This window comes from Scyliorhinus canicula, chromosome 8 (genome assembly GCF_902713615.1).
Source record: "Scyliorhinus canicula chromosome 8, sScyCan1.1, whole genome shotgun sequence".
In the NCBI taxonomy this organism is placed as follows: domain Eukaryota; kingdom Metazoa; phylum Chordata; class Chondrichthyes; order Carcharhiniformes; family Scyliorhinidae; genus Scyliorhinus; species Scyliorhinus canicula.
The window spans coordinates 184,636,762-184,661,516 of record NC_052153.1 but is presented as its reverse complement, the minus strand read 5'-3'; the positions used below and the strand labels follow the sequence as shown (position 1 = coordinate 184,661,516).

The 24,755-nt window shown below is 46.5% G+C and overlaps 1 protein-coding gene across 2 annotated transcripts in view; it reads right to left on the bottom strand.

Annotated features, from left to right (window-relative positions):
• The window catches only part of aadat (aminoadipate aminotransferase), a 101,430-nt gene that overhangs the window by 32,651 nt on the left and 44,024 nt on the right, over nt 1-24,755 (bottom strand). For both annotated transcript variants that reach the window (XM_038805798.1, XM_038805799.1), the window contains exons 7-8: nt 8,665-8,730; nt 7,398-7,480 (exon numbers count right to left, since the gene is read on the bottom strand). In XM_038805798.1, coding sequence (XP_038661726.1) covers nt 7,398-7,480; nt 8,665-8,730 — 149 coding nt within the window. The remainder of the gene's footprint in view (nt 1-7,397; nt 7,481-8,664; nt 8,731-24,755) is intronic.

Sequence of the window (24,755 nt, the reverse complement as noted above, 5' to 3'; positions counted from 1 at the left end):
TCTCCCTTCAAAACAAGTAGACCGTTTTGGATGCTGTTGGGGTGGAGGGGGCGGGGGGGGGGGGGGGGGGGGGGGGTGGTTGAGAGATCACCCTATGTTGCCTCCCAGGCGCCAGGGAAGTCTCTGATCGTGTGTACAGGATTCTTAAGGGGGAGGGGGAGCAACCAGAAGTCGTGGTGCACATCGGCACCAACCACATAGCTAAGAAAAGTGATGAGGATCTAAAAAGTGATTTTAGGAAGTTAGGTTGGAAACTAAAGAGCAGGACAAGAAAAGTAGTGATCTCAGGATTGCTACTGGTGCCACGTGCAACTGAGGCAAGCAACAGAGAGCGAGTGTAGCTGAACACGTGGCCACAGGGTGGGTGCAGGAGGGAAGGCTGCAGATATGTGGATCATTGGGATATCTTCTGGGGAAGGTGGGACCTGTACATGAAGGACGGATTGCACCTAAACTGGAGAGGCACCAATATCCTGGGTGGGAGGTTTGCGAGAGCTCCTCGGGAGGGTTTAAACTAGTTTGGCAGGTGGATGGGAACCAGAGTAATGGATCAGAGGATAGGGTAGCTGTTGAAGAGGCAGAAATAGTATGCAGCAAGTCTGTGAGGAAGGATAGACAGTTGATAGGGCAAAGTTGCACTCAGTGGAATGGGTTAAAGTGTGTCTGTTTCAATGCAAGGAGTGTCAGGAATAAGTGAGATGAACTTAAAGCATGGATCAGTACTTGGAACTACGATGTTGTGGCCATTACGAAGACATGGCTTTCACAAGGGCAGGAATGGCTGTTAGATGTTCCGGGGTTTAGATGTTTTCAGAAGAATAGGGAGGGAGGTAAAAGAGGAGAGGGAGTGGCACTGTTAATTAGGAAGTGCATCACAGCTGCAGAGAAGGAGGTAGTTGAGGAGGGTTTATCTACGGAGTCAGTATGAGTGGAAGTCAGAAACAAGAATGCAGCAGTCACTTTATTGGGAGTTTTCTATAGAGCCCCCAATAGCAGTAGAGAGATAGAGGAACAGGTTGGGCAGGAGTAACAGGGTTACTTCCCTAACATTAACTGGAACTTCCTTAGTGCAAATGGTTTGGATGGAGCAGATTTTGTCAGGTGTGGACAGGAAGGATTCCTGACCTAATATGTAAATAGGCCGACTAGGGGGGAGGCCATATTGGACTTGGTGTTCGGCAATGAACCAGGCCAGGTGTCAGATGTCTCGGTGGGAGAGCATTTCGGCGACAGTGACCACAACTCCTTCACCTTTACCATAGTCATGGAGAAGGATAGGAACAGACAGTATGGGAAGGTATTTAATTGGGGGAGGGGAAATTATACTGCTATTAGACAGGAGCTGAGGAACAAGACGGAACAATTAGAACATAGAACAGTACAGCACAGAACAGGCCCTTCGGCCCTCAATGTTGTGCCGAGCCATGATCACCCTACTCAAACCCACGTATCCACCCTATACCCGTAACCCAACAACCCCCCCTTAACCTTACTTTTTGTAGGACACTACGGGCAATTTAGCATGGCCAATCCACCTAACCCGCACATCTTTGGACTGTGGGAGGAAACCGGAGCACCCGGAGGAAACCCGCGCACACAGGGGGAGGACATGCAGACTCCACACAGACAGTGACCCAGCCGGGAATCAAACCTGGGACCCTGGAGCTGTGAAGCATTTATGCTAACCACCATGCTACCATGCTACCCCAATTGTTCTTGGGGAAATGCACAACAGCAATGTTGGGGTTTTTAAGGAGCACTAGCTGTGAGTGCTGGATAGTTTTTGTCCCACTGAGACGAGGAAGGAATGGTAAGGTGAAGGAGCTTTGGATGACAAGAGAAGTGGAGCTTCCAGTCAAGAGGAAGAAGGAAGCTTACGTAAGGTTGAGGAAGAAAGGATCTGACTCGGCTCTAGAGGGTTACAAGGTAGCCAGGAAGGAACTCAAAAATGAACTGAGGAGAGCTAGAAGGGAGCATGAAAAAGCCCTGGTGGATAGGATGAGGAGAAACCCCAAGGCATTCTACACTTATGTGTGAAATAAGAGGATGATCAGAGTGAGAGTAGGGCCAATCAGGGCTAGTGGAGGGAACTTGTGCCTAGAGTCTGAGGAGATAGGGGAGGCCCTAAATGAATATTTTGCTTCAGTATTCACTGGAGAGAGGGACCTTGTTGTTTATGAGAACAGTGTGAACCAGGTTAATAGACTCAAACAGGTTGATATTAGGAAGGAGGATGTGCTGGAAATTTTGAAATGCATCAGGACAGATAAGTCCCCTAGGCCTGATGGGATATTACCATATTACCGAGGGAGGAGATTACTGTGCCGTTGGCAATGATCTTTCTGTCCTCACTCTCCACTGGAATAGTACCGGATGATTAGAGGGAGGCGAATCTTGTTCCCCTGTTCAAGAAAGGGAATAGGGAAATCCCTAGGAATTAAAGACCCATCAGTCTTACGTCTGTGGTGAGCAAAATATTGGAAAGAATTCTGAGAAATAGGATTTATGATTATTTAGAAAAACATAGTTTGATTAAAGATAATCAAATGTGAGGGGCAGGTCATGCCTCACAAGCCTCATTGAATTCTTTGAGGATGTGACGAGACACATTGATGAAGGTCGGGCAGTGGATGTGGTGTATATGGATTTCAGTAAGGCATTTGATAAGGTTCCGCATGGTAGGCTCATTCAGAAAGTTAGGGGGCATGGGATACAGGGAAATTTGGCTGTCTGGATACAGAATTGGCTGGCTGAAAGAAGACAGCGAGTTGTAGTGGATGGAAAATATCCTGCCTGGAGGTGTCGGTGAACAGTGGTGTCCCATAAGGATCTGTTCTGGGATCTCTGCTCTTTGTGGTTTTTATAAATGACTTGGATGAGGAAGTGGAAGGGTGGGTTAGTAAGTTTGCCGATGACACAAAGGTTGGGGGAGTTGTCAATAGTGTTGAGGGTTGTTTCAGGTTACAACAGGACATTGACAGGATGCAGAGCTGGGCTGAGAAGTGGCAGATGGAGTTCAACCTAGATAAATGTGAAGTGATTAATTTTGGAAGGTCGAATTTGAATGCTGAATACAGGGTTAAAGGCAGGATTTTTGGAAGTGTGGAGGAACAGAGGGATCTTGGGGTCCAGGTACATAGATCTCTTAAAGTTGCCACACAGATTGATAGGGTTTTTAAGAAGGCGTATGGTGTGTTGGCTTTCATTAACAGGGGGATTGGGTTTCAGAGCAGTGAGGTTTTGCTGCAGCTTTATAAAACCCTAGTTAGACCACACTTGGAATATTGGGTCCAGTTCTGGTTGCCTCATTATAAGAAGGATGTGGATGCTTTGGAGAAGCTACAGAGGAGATTTACCAGGATGCTGCCTGGACTGTCTTGTGAAGAAAGGTTAAGGGAGATAGGGCTTTTCTCACTGGAGCGAAGAAGGAAGAGAGGTGACTTGATAGAGGTGTACAAGGTGATGAGAGGCATGGATAGAGTGGATAGCCAGAGGCTTTTCCCCAGGGCGGAAATGGCTGTCACGAGGGGACATAATTTTAAGGTGATTGGAGGAAGGTATAGGGGAGATGTCAGAGGTCGGTTCTTTACACAGAGAGTGGTGGGTGTGTGGAATGCACTGCCAGCAGAGGTGGTGGAGTCAAAGTCATCAGGGACATTTAAGCTACTCTTGGACAGGCACATGGACAGCAGTAAATTGAAGGGGTGTAGGTTAGGTTTATCTTAGATTAGGACAAATGGTCGGCACAACATCGTGGGCCAAAAGGCCTGTACTGTGCTGTACTGTTCTATATTCTATTTCCTTCTTTTCTTGTTCTCAAGCCTTTTACGAGCGGAAGCAGTTGTTCCCTATCCAGCTCGCTCATGATTTTGAATATCTCTTTCAAATCTCCTTGTGGCCTTCTTCTCTACAAGGAGAACAGTGCCAACTTCTCCAATCTATCTTCAAAACTGAAATTTCTCATCCCTGGAACCATTCTTGTAAACCTCTCCTGCACTCTCTCCAATGCATTTACATCCTTCCTAGTGTACCGTCCAGAACTGTGCACAATATTCCAGCTGAGGTCGAACTCCTGTCTTGTATAAGTTCAGCATAACCTCCTGGCTCTTGTACTTCATGTCCCTATTAATAAAGCCCAGAATACTAGAGCTTTGTAACTACCCCGCCACCTTCAATGATCTGAAAGGAAGGGCAAGGTGTGTTCATAACATAGAATCATGGAATTTACAGTGCAGAAGGAGGCCATTTGGCCCATCGAGTCTGCACCGGCTCTTGGAAAGAGCATCCTACTTAAGCCCTCACCTCCATCCTATCCCCGTAGCCCAGAAACCCCAGTTAACCTTTTTTGGACACTAAGGGCAATTTATCATGGGCAATCCACCTAACCTGCATGTTTTTTCACTGTGGGAGGAAACCGGAGCACCCGGAGGAAACCCACGCAGACAAGGGGAGAACGTGCAGACTCTGCACAGACAGTGACCCAAGCTGGGAATCGAACCTGGGATCCTGGAGCTATGAAGCAACTGTGCTAACCGCTGTGCTGTCCATAAGGCAACTTGAAGCAACATGAAGCAACTCAGTGGGTGCTACTACATTCGTTTCCGCCAATATGGCACACAAATCCTAAATTGAACCCCCCCCTGAAATTACCTTGACAAACGTACTCCAAACTTTACCAACTGGTGTGTTAAGAAGGTTATTTAAATGTTCTGTTCCCAACAGTTGTCCGAATGGAAACCATTGCTCTTTGAAATGGCTATAACTGAAGCAACTAGAGAATTTAATTGAACAACAAAAACAGAAAATGCAGGTCTGACAACATTGTGGAGAGAGGAGGGAGTTGACATTTCCAGTCTGGATGACTGTCAAAGCTGGAGAGGACTGGAAATAGGGTCAGATTTATACTGTAGTTGCGGGAGCACGGAGCGGTGGGGGCTTCGATAGGGGGCCAGCGATAGGTGGAGGCTGACAAAGATGTCGAGGACAGAGGACAAAAGAAAGGTAAAAGAAATGAAGCTAAGAAGGGTGCTGATAGTGACACATAAAGAGATGAGAATGTGGGTACGGCAGAACATTTCGAACAGAATTTAATTCCATCCTCATAACAGGTTTAATGGTGGAGCGGGTATTTAATTAATAATAATCTTTATTAGTGTCACAAGTAGTCTTACATTAACATTGCAATGAAGTTACTGTGAAAATCCCCTAGTCCCCACATTCCGGCGCCTGTTCGGGTACACAGAGGGAGAATTCAGAATGTCCAAATTACCTAACAAGCACATCTGCCAGAACTTGTGGGAGGAAACCGGAGCACCTGGGAGGAAACCCACGTAGAATTTACATTCTAAACGGTGAGCTCATGTAAACAATGGTAATTAGGAGTAAATTCTGTGAAGGTTAGATCAGGTAGGGAAGATAAAAACCAGGCAAATTCACCCGATGCAAAGAGTTGTTTTAAGATCGCAGTCTACACAACCAGGAAGCTGTATTCACGGTGGCAAAAGCAGGTTTTTGAGAAGCCTCTATTCCAAATTGGAAACAACCCCAAAAGAGGAAACCCTAGCTTGGTAACTACTGCTGGATTTTGCTTACAGTTTGACAGCAACTGTGCTCTCAGTAGGGTGACAGATGCTTAGTGGCACAGTGCAAGGCTAGAATTACTTAATAAATTTTGCATATGTGTTTAGTAAGGAAGAGAATTTATTCGTTCATGGAATGTGGGCGTCGCTGGTTGGGCCCACATTTGTTGCCCATCCTTGAGGGCACCATATTGCTATGGGGTTGGAGTCACATGGAGGCCAGACCAGGTAAGGTTGGCAGATTTCCTCCCCAAAAGGAAATCAGAGAACCAGATGGGTTTTTAACCACAATCGGCAATGGTTTCACACTGTGCCATTTGGCCCATCGAGTCTGCACCGGCCCACCCTATCCCTGTAACCCAATAACCCCTCTTATCCTTTTTGGTCACTAAGGGCAATTTATCATGGCCAATCCACCTAACCTGCACGTCTTTGGAATGTGGGAGGAAACCGGAGCACCCGGAGGAAACCCACGCAGATACGGGGAGAAAGTGCAGACTCCGCACAGACAGTGACCCAGCGGAGAATCGAACCTGGGACCCTGGCACTGTGAAGCCACAGTGCCATCCACTTGTGCTACCGTGCTGCCCACTAATTGGACTTTTAATTCCAGAAGGGAATGTGGTGAACGCTGCCTATGTGGGTTTTGAGAAAGCCTTTGAGATATCACACAAAAGACTGGTGAAGAAAATTGAAGTTTATGGCATAGAAGGGGACAAATCAATTGGATTAAAATAAATTGGGTTAGGACTGGAAGCAGTGAATCATGGTGCATAGCTGTTTCTCTTTGGTTTAACCTCAACAGTCAGTACTGGGACCTTTGCAAAATATAATTTACTTGAATCTTGGAATACGGAGTAAAATTTTTAACTGTCTCAATTATACCAAACCTGGCAAACTGTGAGGATGATACAAAATCGCCAGCGACAGGATATACACATATATAGAAAGACTAGCAGATTGGGACGGCAAGTGACAGGTGATATATCTATCCATACATAGAGAGAGTGAGACTAGCAGATTGGGATGGCAAGTGACAGGTGATATATCTATCCATACATAGAGAGAGAGAGACTAGCAGATTGGGACGGCAAGTGACAGATGGAATTGTACAGAGGAGCGTGGGGTGGTGCATTTTGGTAGAAAGGATAAGGAGAGATAACATAGACCTAATGGCGCAATTCTAAAGAGCAGGCAGGAGCAGAGGCACTCGGGAGCTTGTCTGTATCAATATTTGAAGGCGATAGGATGCATTGAGAAGGTAATTAGTAAAGTACATGGGATGTTGGGCTTCGTAAATAGAGGGATTGCATATAAAAGCTGGGAAGAACATTAAAACATTTTTGTTGGGCCCCACCCTCAGGCACTTAAACTATTCCCCGCCTTTGCAGGAAACTGCAAGCCCAATGGAAAGTCCCAATTAAACTCCATTAATTGTCTTAATGAAGTCCTTAACCTGATTGGTTAGCGCTGCCAGCCCAGATCCTGCCTCCTCTAAAATGGCCAGCACCACGAACGGCATCAGGAAATAAACACGCTGGTTGGCGTTGGTGTTTTTGCGGTTCATCTGCCTCCATTCCTACCCCCAAAGTGCAGTCCTTTGACTCTTAACGAGGCGTCATCTTAGCTCTGGTTTTGGCTGGTGCCCCTCTACGTTAAATTCCAGTCGGCTGTTGTCAGGAGCTTCCTTTGGTTGGGTAGACAGCAGGGCAGGTGCAGGCTGCCTGGTCCTCACCAGGTATGACCAGTTGGAAGTCCAAGACAGGTACCCACGGTACAATATACCCCCATTGACAGAAGAGGAGATAAAATCCTTACCCTGAAGACAAGATCTTGGAGAAGGAATCTACCCTGATTACCCGGCCATCAACATCCAAAGAAAGAAACGATGGTGCCCAAGGCTGAAAGTCAAATGAAAAACACAACAAAGAGTCAAGATCAGTGGTGGCAGAACAATACGAATATCCTTCATGGTGTGTCGGCCGTGGGTGATTCAACTGTACTACCTCCCTGTTCCTGATCCTGGGTAGCAACTCATTGCGAGCCATGATAACAAGGGCCTAGCAATCTACATGCTGCCTGGTGCAGCACGGGAGCACAGTGGTTAGCTCAGTTGCTTCACAGCAGCTCCAGGGTCCCAGGTTCGATTCCCGGCTTGGGTCACTGTCTGTGCGGAGTCTGCACATCCTCCCCGTGTGTGCGTGGGTTTCCTCCGGGTGCTCCGGTTTCCTCCCACAGTCCAAAGATGTGCTAGTTAGGTGGATTGGCCATGCTAAATTGCCCTGTGTGTCCAAAAAAGTTAGGTGGGGTTACTGGGTTTGCAGGGATAGGGTGGAGGCATGGGCTCAAGTAGGGTGTTCTTTCCAAGAGCCGGTGCAGACTCGATGGGCCGAATGGCTTCCTTCTGCACTGTAAATTCTATGATCGGGGAAGACTCACCCAGCTTAAGGGCATAAGGGAAGGGCATAAGGGAAGGTTTGATCAAAGGTAGGTTTTAAGGAATACCTTAAAGTGAGGCAGAAAAGAGGGAGAGGAATTCCAGGGCGGGGGCCTCGGCTGAAGGCATGGCCACCAATAGTGGGCAACTGTGAAATTGGGGATACGCAAAAGGCCAGATTTCGAGGAGCACAGCTATATCAGAAGCATATGGGGATGGAAAGGGGGGGGGTTTGTTGGGGGGTTATAGGGAGAGCGGAGTCCCAAAGGAGGAATTTGAAAATAAGGATGGAGAATTTCTAAATCATCCAGCAGAGGCGGCAGAAGAGTACTGTATTCTTTGGGGATTTATTGGTGTTGATAGTTGTTCAGATGTTTATTGTGGGTTTATAAAATGTTAACTGGTTTCATAAATAAACATTGTTTTAATTTAAAAGTACTGTAGATCTCTGTTGCATCACACCTATAAGGTAGGACCGTGTGCTCCCCATAACCACAATCTATTAAAATTTGTGGGTCAGGTGAACTCCATGATACACTTTGGGGTTGTCTAAACCCTGGCCCATAAGAACACAACTGCTGTCAAAACCTCTTTGGGATGTCGTGAGATGGTTGAAAGCGTTATATAAACAAAAGTCTTTTCTTTTACCTTTTCAAACTGCATAAAGTAATAAGGATCATCTTCAATTATCAGTAAATTGTATTTCCTGGCAATCTGCAAAAAAATGAAAAGTACATGTTGAATTGATACAACGGAGAGGTTTTCTCTTATTTTCCGAACATTTTTCCTCTCTGGGTGAAAATTGTCCCTCTAGTTTTATGATCATTTCAGTCCTCGAGAGTCCAGATTTCACCTGTGAAAGGGCGGGAGGGTGTAGGAGTGAGTTTTCACAACATGTAGCCCAAGTGGCCTCAAAGGTAATGGCATTCCTGGAGAGCTCTGGGTAAACAGAAAAGGGTTAGCACTAATAACGATGGGTACTTCATGACAACCCTGAGGACAACTGGAAACAAACAGTTAGCATCTTCGTTCCAACTGGCCAAGGAGCTATGAGCAGTGAGGGGCACCAAGAGTGCATGGCGGATTATGCTTTAATGACGACAAGAGAACATGAGGAATTGGAACTGGAGGGGACCTTTCCGCTCTTTGACTCTAACTTACCATCCAATAAGATCATGGCTGATCTATCTATCTTCTTGTTTGAGGGGAGGTTGGGTCGAGCAGGTCTGTATTCACTGGAGTGCAGAAAAGTATGAAGCTAGCCCAAACAGGAGTCATTAAACCAGTCGCTACAAGTGAATGGGCAACACCAATAGTTCCTGTATTGAAACTTGATGGCTCAGTGAGAAAAACAACACAGAACAAAGAAAACTACAGCACAGGAACAGGCCCTTCGGCCCTACAAACCTGCACCGACCATGCTGCCCGTCTGAACTAAAACCCTTCCGGGGACCATATCCCTCTTTTCCCATCCTATCCATGTATTTGTCAAGACCCCACTTAGAAGTTACTATCGTATCTGCTTCCACTACCTCCCCAGGCAGCGGGTTCCAGGCTACACCACCCTCTGTGTAAAAAAACTTGCCTCGTACATCTTTAAATCTTGTCCCTTGCAGCTTCAACCTGTGCCCCCAAGTAATTGACTCTTTCACTCTGGGAAAAAACTTCTGACTGTCCACTCATAATCTTGTCGACTTCTATCAGGTCGCCCCTTAACCTCTTGTCCTTCCAGTGAGAACAAACCAAGTTTCTCCAACCTCTCATCATAACTAATGCCCTCCATACCAGGCAAGTATCCTGGCAAATCTCTTCTGCATCCTCTCCAAAGCCTCCACATCCTTCTGGTACTGTGGCGACCGGAATTGAAAACTATACTCCCAAGTGCGGCCTAACTTAAGGTTCTATACAATTGCAGCATGACTTGCCAATTTTTAAACTCAATGCTACGGCCGATGAAGGCAAGCATGCTGTTTGCCTTCTTGACTATCTTCTCTGCCTGCTTTGTCACTTTCAGTGACGTTTTTACCTGTACACCCAGATTCCTCTGTCTATCATTACGCTTAAGGGTTCTGCCATTTAACTGTATATCCTTATCAATCATCTTTGTCATTTCGATCAAGTTAGTGAGACATGACCTCCCCCTCACAAAACCATGTTGCCTCTCGCTAATACGTCCACTTATTTCCAAGTGGGAGTAAATCCTGTCTCGAAGAATCCTCTCCAATAATTTCCCTACCAATGATGTAAGGCTCACCTGCCTGTAATTACCTGGATTATCCTTGCTACCCTTCTTAAACAAAGGAACAACATTGGCTATTCTCCAATCCTCTGGGACCTCCCTGTAGCCAGTCAGGATACAAAGATTTCTCTCAAGGCCCCAGCAATTTCCTCTCCAGCCCCTCTCAGTATTCTGGGGTATATCCCACAGGCCCTAGGGACTTGTCTACCTTAATGTCTTTCAAGGCCCCCAATACATCCTCATTTTTGATCTCAACATGACCCAAACTATCTACACACCCTCTCCCAGACTCATCATCCACCAAGTCCTTCTCTGGTGAATACTGAAGCGAAGTACTCATTTAATACCTCACTCATTTCCTCTGGCTCCAAGCATAGATTCCCTCCCCTGTACTTGAGTGGGCCTAACCTCTCACTGGCTAACCTTTTGTTCTTTATACATGTATAAAAAGCCTTGGGATTTTTCTTAATCCTGCTGGCCAATGGCTTTTTGTGACCCTTTTTAGCCCTCCTGACTCCTTTCTTAAGTTTCTTTCTACTTTCCTTGTACTCCACACTTACTTCATGTTTCCCCAGCCTCCTGGCCTTGACAAATGCTTTTTTTTTTTCTTTTTGACTAGGCTCGCAATATCTCTCGTTATCCAAGGTTCCCGGAACTTGCCATACTTTTCCTTCATCCTTACAGCAACGTGCCGGTCCTGAATTCCTATCAACTTACACTTGAAAGCACCCCACATGCCAGATGTTGATTTGCCCTCAAAAATCTGCCCCCAATCTACATTCTTCAGTTCCTGCCTAATATTATTGTAATTAGCCCTCCTCCAATTTAGCACCTTCACCCGAGGACTACACTTATCTTTATCCATCAGTACCTTAAAGGTCACTGAATTGTGGTCACTGTTCCCCAATTGCTCCCCTACTGAAACTTGGCCGGACTCATTCCCCGATACCATAAGACATAGGAGCAGAATTAGGCAACTCGGCCCATCGAATCTGCTCTGCCATTCAATCATAGCTGATATTTTCCTCATCCCCATTCTCCTGCCTTCTCCCCATAACCCCTCATCCCCTTATTAATCAAAAACCTTTCCATCTCGGTCTTCAAGATACTCAGTGATTTGGCCTCCACAGCCTTCTGCGACAAAGAGTTCCACAGATTCATCACCCTCTGGCTGAAGAAATTCCTCCTCATCTCTGTTTTCAAGCCCAAAACTGCTCGCAATACTCCAAATGGGGTCTGACCAGAGCCCTTTACAGCCTCAGAAATACATCCCTGGTCTTGTATTCTAGCCCTCTCGACATGAATGCTAACGTTGCACTTGCCTTCCTAAATGCCGATTGAACCTGTACGTTCACCTTAAGAGAATACCAGGTCCAGTTCATCCCCTTCCCTAGTTGGACTATCTACACACTGTTTCAAGAAGCCCTCTTGGATGCTCCTTACAAACTTTGCCCCATTACACGCCCCTAGCACGAAGTGAGTCCCAGTTAATATTGGGGAAGTTAAAATCACCCAGCACAACAACCCTATTATTTTTACACCTTGCCAAAATATGCCTACATATCTGCTCCTCTATCTCCCGCTGGCTGTTGGGAGGCCTATAGTAAACCTCCAACATTGTGACTACACCCTTCCTATTCCTGAGCTCTACCCATATTGCCTCTCTGATTGAGCCCTCCGAGGTGTCCTACCGCAGTACAGCTGTGATATTCTCCTTATCCAGTAGGGCAACTCCCCCACCCCTTTTATATCATAGCTGGGCTGGTTTAGCGCACTGGGCTAAATCACTGGCTTTTAAAGCAGACCAAGGCAGGCCAGCAGCATGGTTCAATTCCAGTACCAGCCTCCCGAACAGGCGCCGGAATGTGGCGACTAGGGGCTTTTCACAGTAACTTCATTGAAGCCTACTTGTGACAATAAGCGATTTTCATTTCATTTCATTCATTCACCCCCCTCTATCCTGCCTCAAACATCTAAATCCTGGAACATTAAGTTGCCCATCCCGTCCTTCCCTTAACCAAGTCTCTGTAATGGCAACAACATCATAGTTCCAAGTACTAATCCAAGCTCTAAGTTCATCTGCCTTACCTGTTAAGCTTCTCATATTGAAACAAATGCCCTTCAGTCCATCAGACCCTCTTTGATCAGCAACCACATCCTGCCTGCTCTTCCTCTGTGCCTTACTGGCCCTACTCTCTAGTTCCCCTTCAGTTAATACACCTTTGCTCTGGTTCCCATCCCCCTAGCCTCACTAGCACATAGCACAGGGAGTAATTCTGACATTACAACCCTAGAGGTCCCGCTTTTTAAACTTTCTACCTGACTCCCTGAACTCCTGCTACAGGACCTTGTCACTCTTCCGACCTACATTGTTAGTACCAATATGTAGCACGACCTCTGGCTGTTCACCCTCTCCCTTCAGAATGCTTTCTGCCCATTCATAGACATCCTGGATGCTGGCACCAGGAAGGCAATATACCATTCTGGAGAATCTTTCATGCCCACAGAAGTGCCTATCTGTACTCCTAACTACAGAATTCCCTATAACTATTGGTCGCGTGCTCTTTGTCCCTCCCTGCTTAAAAACAGAGCCGGCCGTGGTGCCACTGCTCTGATTGCTGCTGTTGTTATCCCCTGACAGGCTATCCCCCCAACAGTATCCAAAACGGTATACTTGTGAGAGAGGGGGACAACCACAGGGGATTCCTGCACTGACTGCCTGCCCCTTCTGATGGTCACCCATCATCTGCCTGCACTTTGGGTGTCACCACATCTCTCTAACTCCTCTCTATGACACTTCCCGACACCTTCCTGCTCCTAAGTGCATCTAACTGCTGCTCCAACCTATCCATGCGTCTGTGAGGAGCTGCAATTGGGTGCACTTCCTGCAGATGTCGTTGTCCGAGATGTTGGAAGCGTCACGATTCTCCCACATCTCACAAGTGCAGCACTTAACCCCACTGACCGACATTTCTAACACCAATTAAATTATTTAAGAACATTTATCGAAATGTTACCGTCACTTATCACTGCAGAATCCCAGGATGCCCTCTGGATCTCTCCCTGCAGATTGATGGTTACAATATGTGGGGATTTTAAAACAATTATTAACCCAGTGTTGTGCTTAGATTACTATCCACTGCCACTGATTGAGGACTTGTTTGCTGGACTTCCTGGAGGGCAGAAATCCAATAATATCGATCTAGTACAGGCGTACTTACAATGAACATGATTGCAAAATCAAAGCTGCTACTCAGTATCGTGATGCACAAAGGTCTGTTTCATTACATAAGACTTCCTTTTGCAATAATATCTACTCCTGCTCTTTTTCAGAGGTCATTGGATCAAACTCTGAGTGGGCTGAATGGGGTGCAGTGTTATTTAGATGACGTTCTCATCACCGGCTCGAGTGATTATACTCTGAAACGTCTGGAAAACGATAATCTCAGAGTTAATAAGGAAAAGTGCGATTTATTTCAGGACATCCACAATGACAGAAGATGACAGCAATCCGAGTGGCACCGCGTCCTCAAAATGTGACAGAACCGAGGTAGTTTTTCATAGACTCGTAGCATTTACAGAGGCGACGGAGGCCATTGAGCCCATCGGGTCTGCACCGGCCCTTGGAAAGATCACCCTACTTAATCCCACACCTCCCCCACTATCCCGAAACAATAACCTGCGAACCTGCATGGATCCCAAAGATCTCAACTTAAACAGAAAGAAAGGGAATTATCTGATTCCGAAGAGAGAAGAGATTATGTGCGAGATGTCAGGAGCGACATGCTTTAGCAAACTAGATGCATCACAGGGTTTTTTGGCAACTCCAGTTGGATGAGGAGAGCACAAAGTTGGGCACCTTTAACTCTCCATTCGGGCCATACTGTTTTCTCGGAATGCCATCTGGTATTATTTCAGCATCTGGAATTTTCCATCGGGCAATGGATCGCGTCGTCGAAGGAATTCCAGGTGTCAGAGTATATGTGGACGACATTATCGTTGGGGGGGCTCAACAAGAGAAGAGAGCACTTGTTAAATATGCCATTAACATTGGCACGTCCCAACAGACAAAAAAGGCGTCCTCAGGGTAGTTGGTATGATACATTTCGGAGGAGATTATATTCCTAACCTATTTGCAAAACTGACAAGCTTGAGGGAAACAATCAAATGCGATACTGTTTTCCAATGGTCTGAAACACATGAGCATAAGTGGCGAGTGTTACAGGAAGCATTGACTACAGCTCCAGTACTGACATTTTCTGACCCTACAAAGAAGACAAAAGTATCGACAGATGTATCAAAAGATGGGTTGGGAGCAGTGTTACTGCAGCAGGATAATGATGAAAATTAGCTTCCAATTGCTCACTCTTCAAGGTCAGTGACTGACGCAGAGCGTACATATGCTCAAATAGAAAAAGAATGCTTGGGCTTGATAAATGGATTAAATTCCACGATTACGTATATGGCCTACCGACATACTTAGTTGAAATTGATATTACACCACTTGTGGCGATAGTAAAGAAAAATCTGAATGAGATGTCACCAAGGATACAATGTATGATGATGAATTTACAAAGGTACGACTTCTATCCCATCTACACGCCAGGTAAACATCTTGTAGTAGCGGCTGGACTCTCTCGTGCTACGGACATGACAGAAGAACAACGTATGGATGAGGATGTGCAAGTACACGTGAATCGTGTGACAGAAACCCTTTCAGTCTCAGATGAGAAAGCAAAACTAATCAGAGACAAAATCAACAAAGATGAAATCTTACAGAAGATGATAAAATATCTCACTGAAGGTTGGCTGAAAGTATCCTGTTCCAAATATTATAATATCAGAGCAGAGCGAAGTTCAGTCAACATTTTTTTTGCTGAGGCGAAACAGGACTGTCCTTCCACAATCTTTACGATCTATGATTCTAAAGAAGAATTTGGGCAGCACAGTTGCACAAGTGGATAGCACCGTGACTTCACAGCGCCAGGGTCCCAGGTTCGATTTTGTGCTGGGTCACTGTCTGTGCGGAGTCTGCACGTTCTCCCCGTGTCTGCGTGGGTTTCCTCCGGGTACTCTGGTTTCCTCCCAAAGACGTGCAGGTTAGGTGGATTGGCCATGATAAATTGCCCTTCGTGACCAAAAGGTTAGGAGGGGTTATTGGGTTACGGGGATAGGGTGGAAGGGAGGGCTTAAGTGGGTCGGTGGAGACTCGATGGGCCGAATGGCCTCCTTCTGCACTGTTATGTTCTATGTTCTAAGATTCATGAGGTGCACTTAGGCATGGAAAAATGCAAAAGATGAGCTAGAGATACACGCCATGGAATACCTCAAATTGTCATGAGCAACAATGGCCCATGTTTTAGCAGTTATAGAGTTTGCACAGACCTATGATTTTCAGCATATAACTTCTCGTCCTCTGTATCCACAATCCACCGGGAAGGCTGAAAAAGGTGTTCACATTGTGAAGCAGCAACTCAAAAGAGCTATGGACAGCTGGGAAGATCCCTATCTCGCGTTACTTAGCTATAGAGCAGCACCATTGATAAATGGATTGTCTCCGTCACAATTGTTGACGAATTGACAACTCAGAACAACCTTACCGTCCATTCCAGTGGAACCAACGGATCGAATACTTGTGAAGAAGCTCACAGCTGATGATATAAATTCAGTATCCCACTCGCGCTTTCTCACCATACCCCTTGATCCCTTTAGCCGCAAGGGCCACGCCCAGCTCCCTCTTGAATATATCCAATGAACTGGCCCCAACAGCTTTCTGTGGTAGAGAATGCCTTGAGTTCACAACTCTCTGAGGGAAGAAGTTCTTCCTCATTTCAGTCCCGAATGACTTACCCCTTATTCTTAGGCTGTGACCCCTAGTTCTGGACGTCCCCAACATCTCTTTGTTGCCCATTATGAATTCACCTGATTCTAATTGTCAGGGACCTACATTTGTCTTCACCAGTCTTTTTTCTTCACATATCTATAGGAGCTTTTGCAGTCGGTTTTTATGTTTTCTGCAAGCTTACTCTCGTATTCTGAAATGAAAATGAAATGAAAATCGCTTATTGTCACAAGTAGGCTTCAAATGAAGTTACTGGGAAAAGCCCCTAGTCGCCACATTCCGGCGCCTGTTCGGGGAGGCTGGTACGGGCATTGAACCGTGCTGCTGGCCTGCTTTCGAAGCCAGCGATTTAGCCCTGTGCTAAATTCTATTTCCCCTTTCCAAATTAAACCCTTTGTCCTCCTCTGCTGAATTTTAAATTTCTTCCAGTCCTGAGGCTTACTGCTTTTTCTGGCCAATTTATATGCCTCCTCTTTGTCTTTAGCATTGTCCCTGATTTCCCTTGTTAGCCATGGTTGAGCCACCTTCCCCGTCTTACTCTTTCGCCAGACAGGGATGCACAATTGTCGAAGTTCATCCATGTGTTCTTTAAATGTGTGCAATTGCCTATCCACCGTCAACTCACAAGTATCCTTTGCCAATGCACGTCTCACACCATAAAAGTTAGCTTTAAGTTCAGGACCCTAGTCTCAGCCTTAACTGTGTCACTCTCCAACTTAATGAAGGATTCTACCATATTATGGTCACTCTTCCTTAAACGATCTCTCACCGCACCACAATGTTGCTAATCAATCCTCCCTCATTGTATAATACCCAGTCTAGGATGGCCTCCTCTCTAGTTGGTTCCTTGACATATTGGTTGAGAAAACCATCCCTTATACATTCCAGGATATCCTCCTCCATCGCATTGCTACCAGTTTGATTATCCCAATCAATATGCAGATTGAAGTCACCCATAATAACTGCTGTACTGTTACTGCACGCATCTTTCATTTCCTGTCTGGTACCATCCCCAACCTCACAACTACTGTTCGGTGGTCTGTACACAACTCCCACTGACGTTTTTTGTCCTTTGGTGTTTCTGCAGCTCCACCCAAACAGATTCCACATCATCCAGGCTTATGTCCTTCCTTATTACTGTGTTAATGTCTTAATCTCCTCTTTAATCAGCAATGCGGCCCCACCTCCCTCTCCTACATCTTTCCTGAATATTGAATATCCCTGGATGTTGAGTTCCCATTCTTGGTCACCCTGGAGCCAGGTCTCTGTGATCCCAAAGACACCAATATCCGTTAATGGTTGTCATCGCAGTTAATTCATCAATCTTCTTCCAAATGCTCCTCGCATTGAGACACGGAGCCTTCAGGTTTTTTTTCTCACATTTATTGTCCTTTTAGAATTATGATGAAATGAGGCCCTTTTTATTTTTTGTCTTGAGTTTCTCTGCCTTCCACTTTTCCCTTCACTGACCTTTGTTTCGGTCCCCACCTTACTCCAACTTCCTGCATTGGTTCTATCCTCCTGCCACATTAATTCAAACCCTCCCCAACAGCACGAGCAAACACTGCCCCCAGGACATGGGTTCCGGTCCTGCCCAGGGGCAGACCTTCCAGTTTGTGCTGGTCCCACCGATTCCAACGCCGCAGGAATTTTGAATCCCTCCCTCTTGCACCATCCCTCAAGCCACATATTTATCTTTGCTATCCTGCCATTCCTACTCTGACTCGCACATGGCACTGTTAGCAATCCTGAGACTAATGGGTCAAACGACTGACCATCAGTGGAGACTATTTTAAGAAACATTTAACGAGAGACAGAGCAAGTATATACCCCCCGAGTGGAAAAGGCTCTACTTCACAAAAAACACCACCATGGACAGGGGCAGCAGAAAACTAAAAGAAAGGGCTTACAAAAATGCAAAACATAGCACAGATCCGGACGAATGGGATAGCGACAAGATCAGCAAAGGGTCAAACAGCAGCTTATAGAACATAGAGAAATACAGCGGCCCACGATGTTGTGCCGAACTTTTGTCCTAGATTAAGAACAAATTAATCCACACCCCATCATTTCACCGTAATCCATGTACCTATCCAAAAGCCGCTTGAAGGTCCCTAATGTTTCCGACTCAACTACTTCCACAGGCAGTGCATTCCATGCCCCCACTACTCTCTGGGTAAAGAACCTACCTCTGACATCCCCCCTATATCTTCCACCATTCACCTTATATTTATGTCCCTTTGTAATGGTTTGTTCTACCCGGGGAAAAAGTCTCTGACTGTCTACTCTATTCCCCTGATCATCTTATAAACCTCTATCAAGTCTCCCCTCATCTTTCTCCGTTCTAATGAGAAAAGGCCGAGCACCCTCAACCTTTCCTCGTAAGACCTACTCTCCATTCCAGGCAACATCCTGGTAAATCTCCTTTGCACCTTTTCCAAAGCCTCCTCATCCTTCCTAAAATGAGGTGACCAGAACTGCACACAGTACTCCAAATGTGGCCTTACCAAGGTTTTGTACAGCTGCATCATCACCTCACGACTCTTAAATTCAATCCCTCTGCTAATGAACGCTAGCACACCATAGGCCTTCTTCACAGCTCTATCCACTTGAGTGGCAACTTTCAAAGATCTATGAATATAGACCCCAAGATTTATCTGCTCCTCTACATTGCCAAGAACCTTACCATTAACCCTGTATTCCGCATTCATATTTGTCCTTCCAAAATGGACAACCTCACAATTTTCAGGGTTAAACTCCATCTGCCACTTCTCAGCCCAGCTCTGCATCCTATCTATGTCTCTTTGCAGCCGACAACAGCCCTCCTCGCTATCCACAACTCCACTAATCTTTGTATCGTCTGCAAATTTACTGACCCACCCTTCAACTCCCTCATCCAAGTCATTAATGAAAATCACAAACAGCAGAGGACCCAGAACTGATCCCTGCGGTACGCCACTGGTAACTGGGCTCCAGGCTGAATATTTGCCATCCACCACCACTCTCTGACTTCTATCGGTTAGCCAGTTCTTTATCCAACTGGCCAAATTTCCCACGATCCCATGCCTCCTTAGTTTCTGCATAAGCCTACCATGGGGAACCTTATCAAATGCCTTACTAAAATCCATGTACACTACATCCACTGATTTACTTTCATCCACGTGCTTGGTCACCTCCTCAAAGAATTCAATTAGACTTGTGAGGCAAGACCTACCTCTCACAAATTTGTGCTGACTATCCCTAATCAAGCAGTGTCTTTCCAGATGCTCAGAAATCCTAGCTCAGTACCTTTTCCATTACTTTGCCTACCACCGAAGTAAGACTAACTGGCCTGTAATTTCCAGGGTTATCTCTATTCCCTTTTTTGAACAGGGGCACAACATTCACCACTCTCCAATCCCCTGGTACCACCCCTGTTGACAGTGAGGATGAAAAGATCATTGCCAACGGCTCTGCAATTTCATCTCTTGCTTCCCATAGAATCCTTGGATATATCCCGTCAGGCCCAGGGACCTTGTCTATCCTCAAATTTTTCAAAATGCCCAACACATCTTCCTTCCTAACAAGTATCTCCTCGAGCTTACCAGTCTGTTTCATACTGTTCTCTCCAACAATATGGCTCCTTTCATTTGTAAATACTGAAGAAAAGTACTCGTTCAAGACCTCTCCTATCTCTTCTGACTCAATTCACAATTTCCCGCTACTGTCCTTGATCGGACCTACCCTCGCTGTTGTCATTCTCATATTTCTCACAAATGTGTAAAAGGCCTTGGGATTTTTCTTGATCCTATCCACCAAAGATTTTTCCTGCCCTCTCTTAGCTCTCCTAATCCCTTTCTTCAGTTCCCTCCTGGCTATTTTGTATCCCTCCAGCGCCCTGTTTGAACCTTGTTTCATCAGCCTTACATAAATCTCCTTCTTCCTCTTAACAAGACATTCAACCTCACTTGTCAACCATGGTTCCCTCACTCGACCATCTCTTCCCTGCCTGACAGCGACATACATATCAAGGACACGTAGGGCGCGATTCTCCGACCCCACACCGGGTGGGAGAATCGCGGGAGTGCCGGGCGAATCACGCCACGCCGCCCTGGCACTCGCACGCGATTCTCCCACCCCCCCTAAAACAGCGTGTTGCGTTTTGCGACAGGCCGCTCGGAGAATCGCTGCTCCGGTCGAGCGTGTGGGGCCTGTGGGGGGCGGAGGGGTCTGGCCCGCAATCGGTGCCCACCGATCGTCGGGCCGGCGTCTCTGAAAGACGCACTCTTTTCCCTCCGCCACCCCGCAAGATCAATCCTCCATGTCTTGCGGGGCAGCGGAGAGGAAGACGGCAACCGTGCATGCGTGGGTGGCGCTGGCCAACCTGCGCATGCGCGGGTGACATCATTCAGGCGCCGCCGGCCACGTCATTTACGCGGTGCAGCTTTGACGCAAGCGTCAAGGCCCGGCGCCCGAGATTGACGCACCGCCGCTCCTAGCCCCCTGGTACTGATCCATGTACTGATCCATGCCTTAAGTTCACCCATCTTATTCCTGATGCTTCTTGCGTTGAAGTATACACACTTCAACCCATCTCCGTGCCTGCCAGTACTCTCCTTTGTCAGTGTTACCTTCCCCACTGCCTCACTACACTCTTTGACATCCTGACCATCGGCTACCTTAATTGCTGGACTACAAATCCGTTTCCCATTCCCCAGCCAAATTAGTTTAAACCCTCCCGAAGTGTTCTAGAAAACCTCCCTCCCAGGATATTGGTGCCTCTCTGGTTCAGATGCAACCCGTCCTGCTTGTACAGGTCCCACCTTCCCCAGAATGCGTTCCAATTATCCAAATACCTGAAGCCCTCCCTCCTACACCATTCCTTACAGGAGCTACAAAAGGAATTCTGAAAGGAAACTTGCAAGAGCCATCACAATCAACAGGAAGAAATGTTATAATTATATGAAGGGAATCTGGGTGGTGAAGACCAATGTAGGCTCACTAAAAGCTGAAAATGGAGATACGGTCATCAATAATGGGGAAATGGCAGACATGTTAACAATTACTTTGCCTCAGTATTTACAGTTTAAAAGGAGGATAATTTGCCGGAAGTTCCAAAAAGATTCATAGTCGATAAAGGACAGGGACTTAATACAATTAACGTGAGCACAGCATCGCTAACGAGGAAATTAATGGAACTAAAGCGTGACAAATCCCCAGGACCTGATGTTTTCCATCCAAGGGTGTTAAAGGAAGTAGGGGAGCACATTGTAGATGTCCTAACTATAATCTTTCAGAGTTCCATAGATTCAGGAGTAGTCCCTCTAGATTGGAAAATTGCGGAAGTCACTCCACTTTCCAAGAAGGGTGAAGGCGGGAAACCAGGAATTACAGACCGGCTAACCTAAAATCTGTGATGGGGAAATTGCTGGAGTCTATAATCAGGGATGAGGGTAACGGAACACCTCGAAGAATGTAGGTCAATTTTAGTTGCCAGTACCTCACGTATGATTCTTTTTTATTTTTGACAAGATTCTCAATTTCCCTGCTCATCCATGGCTCCCGAATCCAACCTTTCCTGTCCTTCCTTTTTACCGGCACACGCCTGTCCTGCACTCCCATCAACTGCTCCTTAAAAGACTCCCACATCCCAAATGTGGATTTACCCTCAAACAGCCTCTCCAATACAACCAAATCCTGCCTAAGCTGGTTGTGGTTAGCCTTCCCCCAATTTAGCACCTTAACCCTAGGACACATGTCCTTTTCCATGAGTATCCGTAAGCTTATGGAATTGTGGTCACTGTTCACCACATGTTCTCCCACTGCAACTTTGATGACCTGGCCGGGCTCCTTCCCTAGTACTAGGTCCAATGTAGCCCCCTCTCTAGTTGGACTATCCACATATTGTTCCAAAAATCCTTCTTGGACAACTTAACAAATTCCTCACCATCCAGAGACCGGGCTCTAAGGGATTTTCAGTCAATACGAGGAAAATTAAAGTCTCCCACTACAACAGCCCTATTATTTCTACATCTGCTGACATATCTGATCCTCAACTCCCCCTGGGCTGTTGGGAGGCCTGAAGTACACCCCCATCATAGTGACTACACCCTTCCTGTTTCTGAGTTCTACCCACAGTGCCTTGTTACTTGATTCTTCCATGGTGTCCTCCCTCTGCACGGCTGTAATATGTTCTCTAACTAGTACTGTAACTCCCCCATCTCTTTTATCTTCCTCCCTGACTTGCCTAAAACATCTATATCCCGGAATATTTAGCTGCCAGTCCTGTCCCCTTTTTAACCAAATCTCCTTTACAGCAACCGCATCCAAGTTCTGCGCGTGAATCAAGGCTCTAAGTTCATCTGTCTTACCTGTTATACTCCGTCCATTGAAGCAGATACAATCCAGACCTCGAGGCCCACTGAGTTCGACATCCCCCAGCCTGCCCTTCCTCTGAGCCAGTCTGACCCTGGTACCATGTTCATCCCCAGTCTCTACACTTGCTGGCTTACTGTCCTGATTTCCCCCCCCCCCCCCCCCCCACCCTGCCAAATTAGTTTAAACCATCCCGAAACATACTAGCAAAGCTCCCAGCCAGGATAGTGGTGCCCCTCCAGTTCAGGAGTAACCTGTCCTTCTTGTACAGGCCCCACTTTTCCTGGAAGACATCGCAGTGATCCAAAAAACTGAAGCCCTCCCTCCTGCACCAGTTCTTTAGCCACGTGTTCAGCTGCACCATATCCCTGTTGCTAGCCTCGCTAGCCCGTGGCACGGGGAGTAATCCTGAGATTACTACCGTTGAGGTCCTGCTTTTTAATCTTCCACTTAGCTCCCTAAATTGCCATTGCAGGACCTCGCTACTCTTTCTACCTCTGTCATTCGTGCCAATGTGAACAATACCCCAAATAGTTTTGTGCATAGTTAGTAATGGGACATCCAACCAGCTGGTGGCGTCAGACATCGGTCACGTGATGTGAGATACTTGCCAGTTGGGAGTACAACAGGACAGTCGCACCTGGGTAGCTCCTGCAGAGTTCACCAAACTCATTAAGTAACGTTGTCTGCATAGTAATCTGTTATCTTTCCACATGTTCATCAATAAATCATTGTTCTAGTTAAACAACTAGATATCTGTGTACATCACTACAATGGTGGGATCATTGAACACAACATTGATAAGCCACGTTCAGGCAATTATTACCTCACTTGATCGGGGTGAGTAAAATCTTCTTTAGTTCAACATCAGGAAAATAATCCCAATGTCCTTAAAGCTTCTTTCTATGTAATAGTGGTTCTGCCTTGGGCCCGTTCTTCAGGGTTTAGTTGCATTATGCAGTATGTAGGGTTAGGGTTAGCACGGTAGCATAGTGGTTAGCACAATTGTTTCACAGCTCCAGGGTCCCAGGTTCGATTCCCAGCTTGGGTCACTGTCTGTGTGGAGTCTGCACGTTCTCCCCGTGTGTGCGTGGGTTTCCTCCGGGTGCTCCGGTTTCCTCCCACAGTCCAAAGACGTGCAGGTTAGGTGGATTGGACATGGTAAATTGCCCTTAGTGTCCAAAATTGCCCTTAATGTTGGGTGGGGTTACTGGGTTATGGGGATAGGGTGGAGGTGTGCGGTTGGGTAGGGTGCTGTTTCCAAGAGCCGGTGCAGACTCGATGGGCTGAATGGCCTCCTTCTGCACTGTAAATTCTATGAAATGTATGTTACTCCCTGTAGATCTGGGGCTTCCGCGTATTTTCTTTTGTTCTTGCAAGGGTGGGTATGGCGAATCTGTTCCTGGCTCCTAAGTGGATGCGGGTGGTCTGGAATCTGAGGAGGCTGTGTTGGGTCATTGGTGCCGTTGGCACTGCTGGAGCTGAGGGGGATGTAGATTGGTGCGCACCCTGTTATGGCCCGGGAAGTTTATCCTGAACTCCTGCAAGGACTGTGGGGTGCTGTGCGGCGAGAGAGGATGCGCACCATTTTGTCATGCTGCCATGCTATCGTGATCTTGTCCTGTCGCTCCCTCGGTCTCTGGTCGGGCGATGTGGGTGTCTAGTTGTGCCTAATGATGGGATTAAGCCAATTGTAACGTCATTCTTGTGGTGAATCACAGTCCGTGTAATTCACACTGTTATTATATATGATGTACTGTGTCTATGTAAGCTCGGTATACGAGCAGTTGCGCGGCTCTGCCCATAGGGGGAGATGAGGAGTTTGTACTGGGCTCCACCCTTAGCTCCGCCCATGGCTCCTCCCACTAACCGGAAGTATAAAGCTTGGCAGTCGTGAGCCTGCCTGCCTGTTCAGCTCGTCACAGGCAGGCTCTGTTGTAAGACTATTAAAACCACTGTTCACTTCCAACCACGTGTCGTGTGAATTGATGGTCACATCAATTCTCCTGTTCCATGCTGTGCTCATGTAGTTTTGAGCGGTTTCTCTTCTTTATAACCGCCCCTGCATTTGGTGGTGTATTATTTTGTAACTTGGCTGCGTTGCTTTATAAAATGTAAAATCTCAATAAATGTACATAGGAATTAGGAGCAGAAATAGGCAATTCAGCCCTTCGAGCCTGCTCTGCCATTCAATCAGATCATGCTGATCGCCTCCTGGTCTCAAATCCACCTCCCTACCTGTTCCCCAGATCCATTTAACCCGTTTTATAAAAATCAGAAATATATCTATCTCTTATTAAAAAA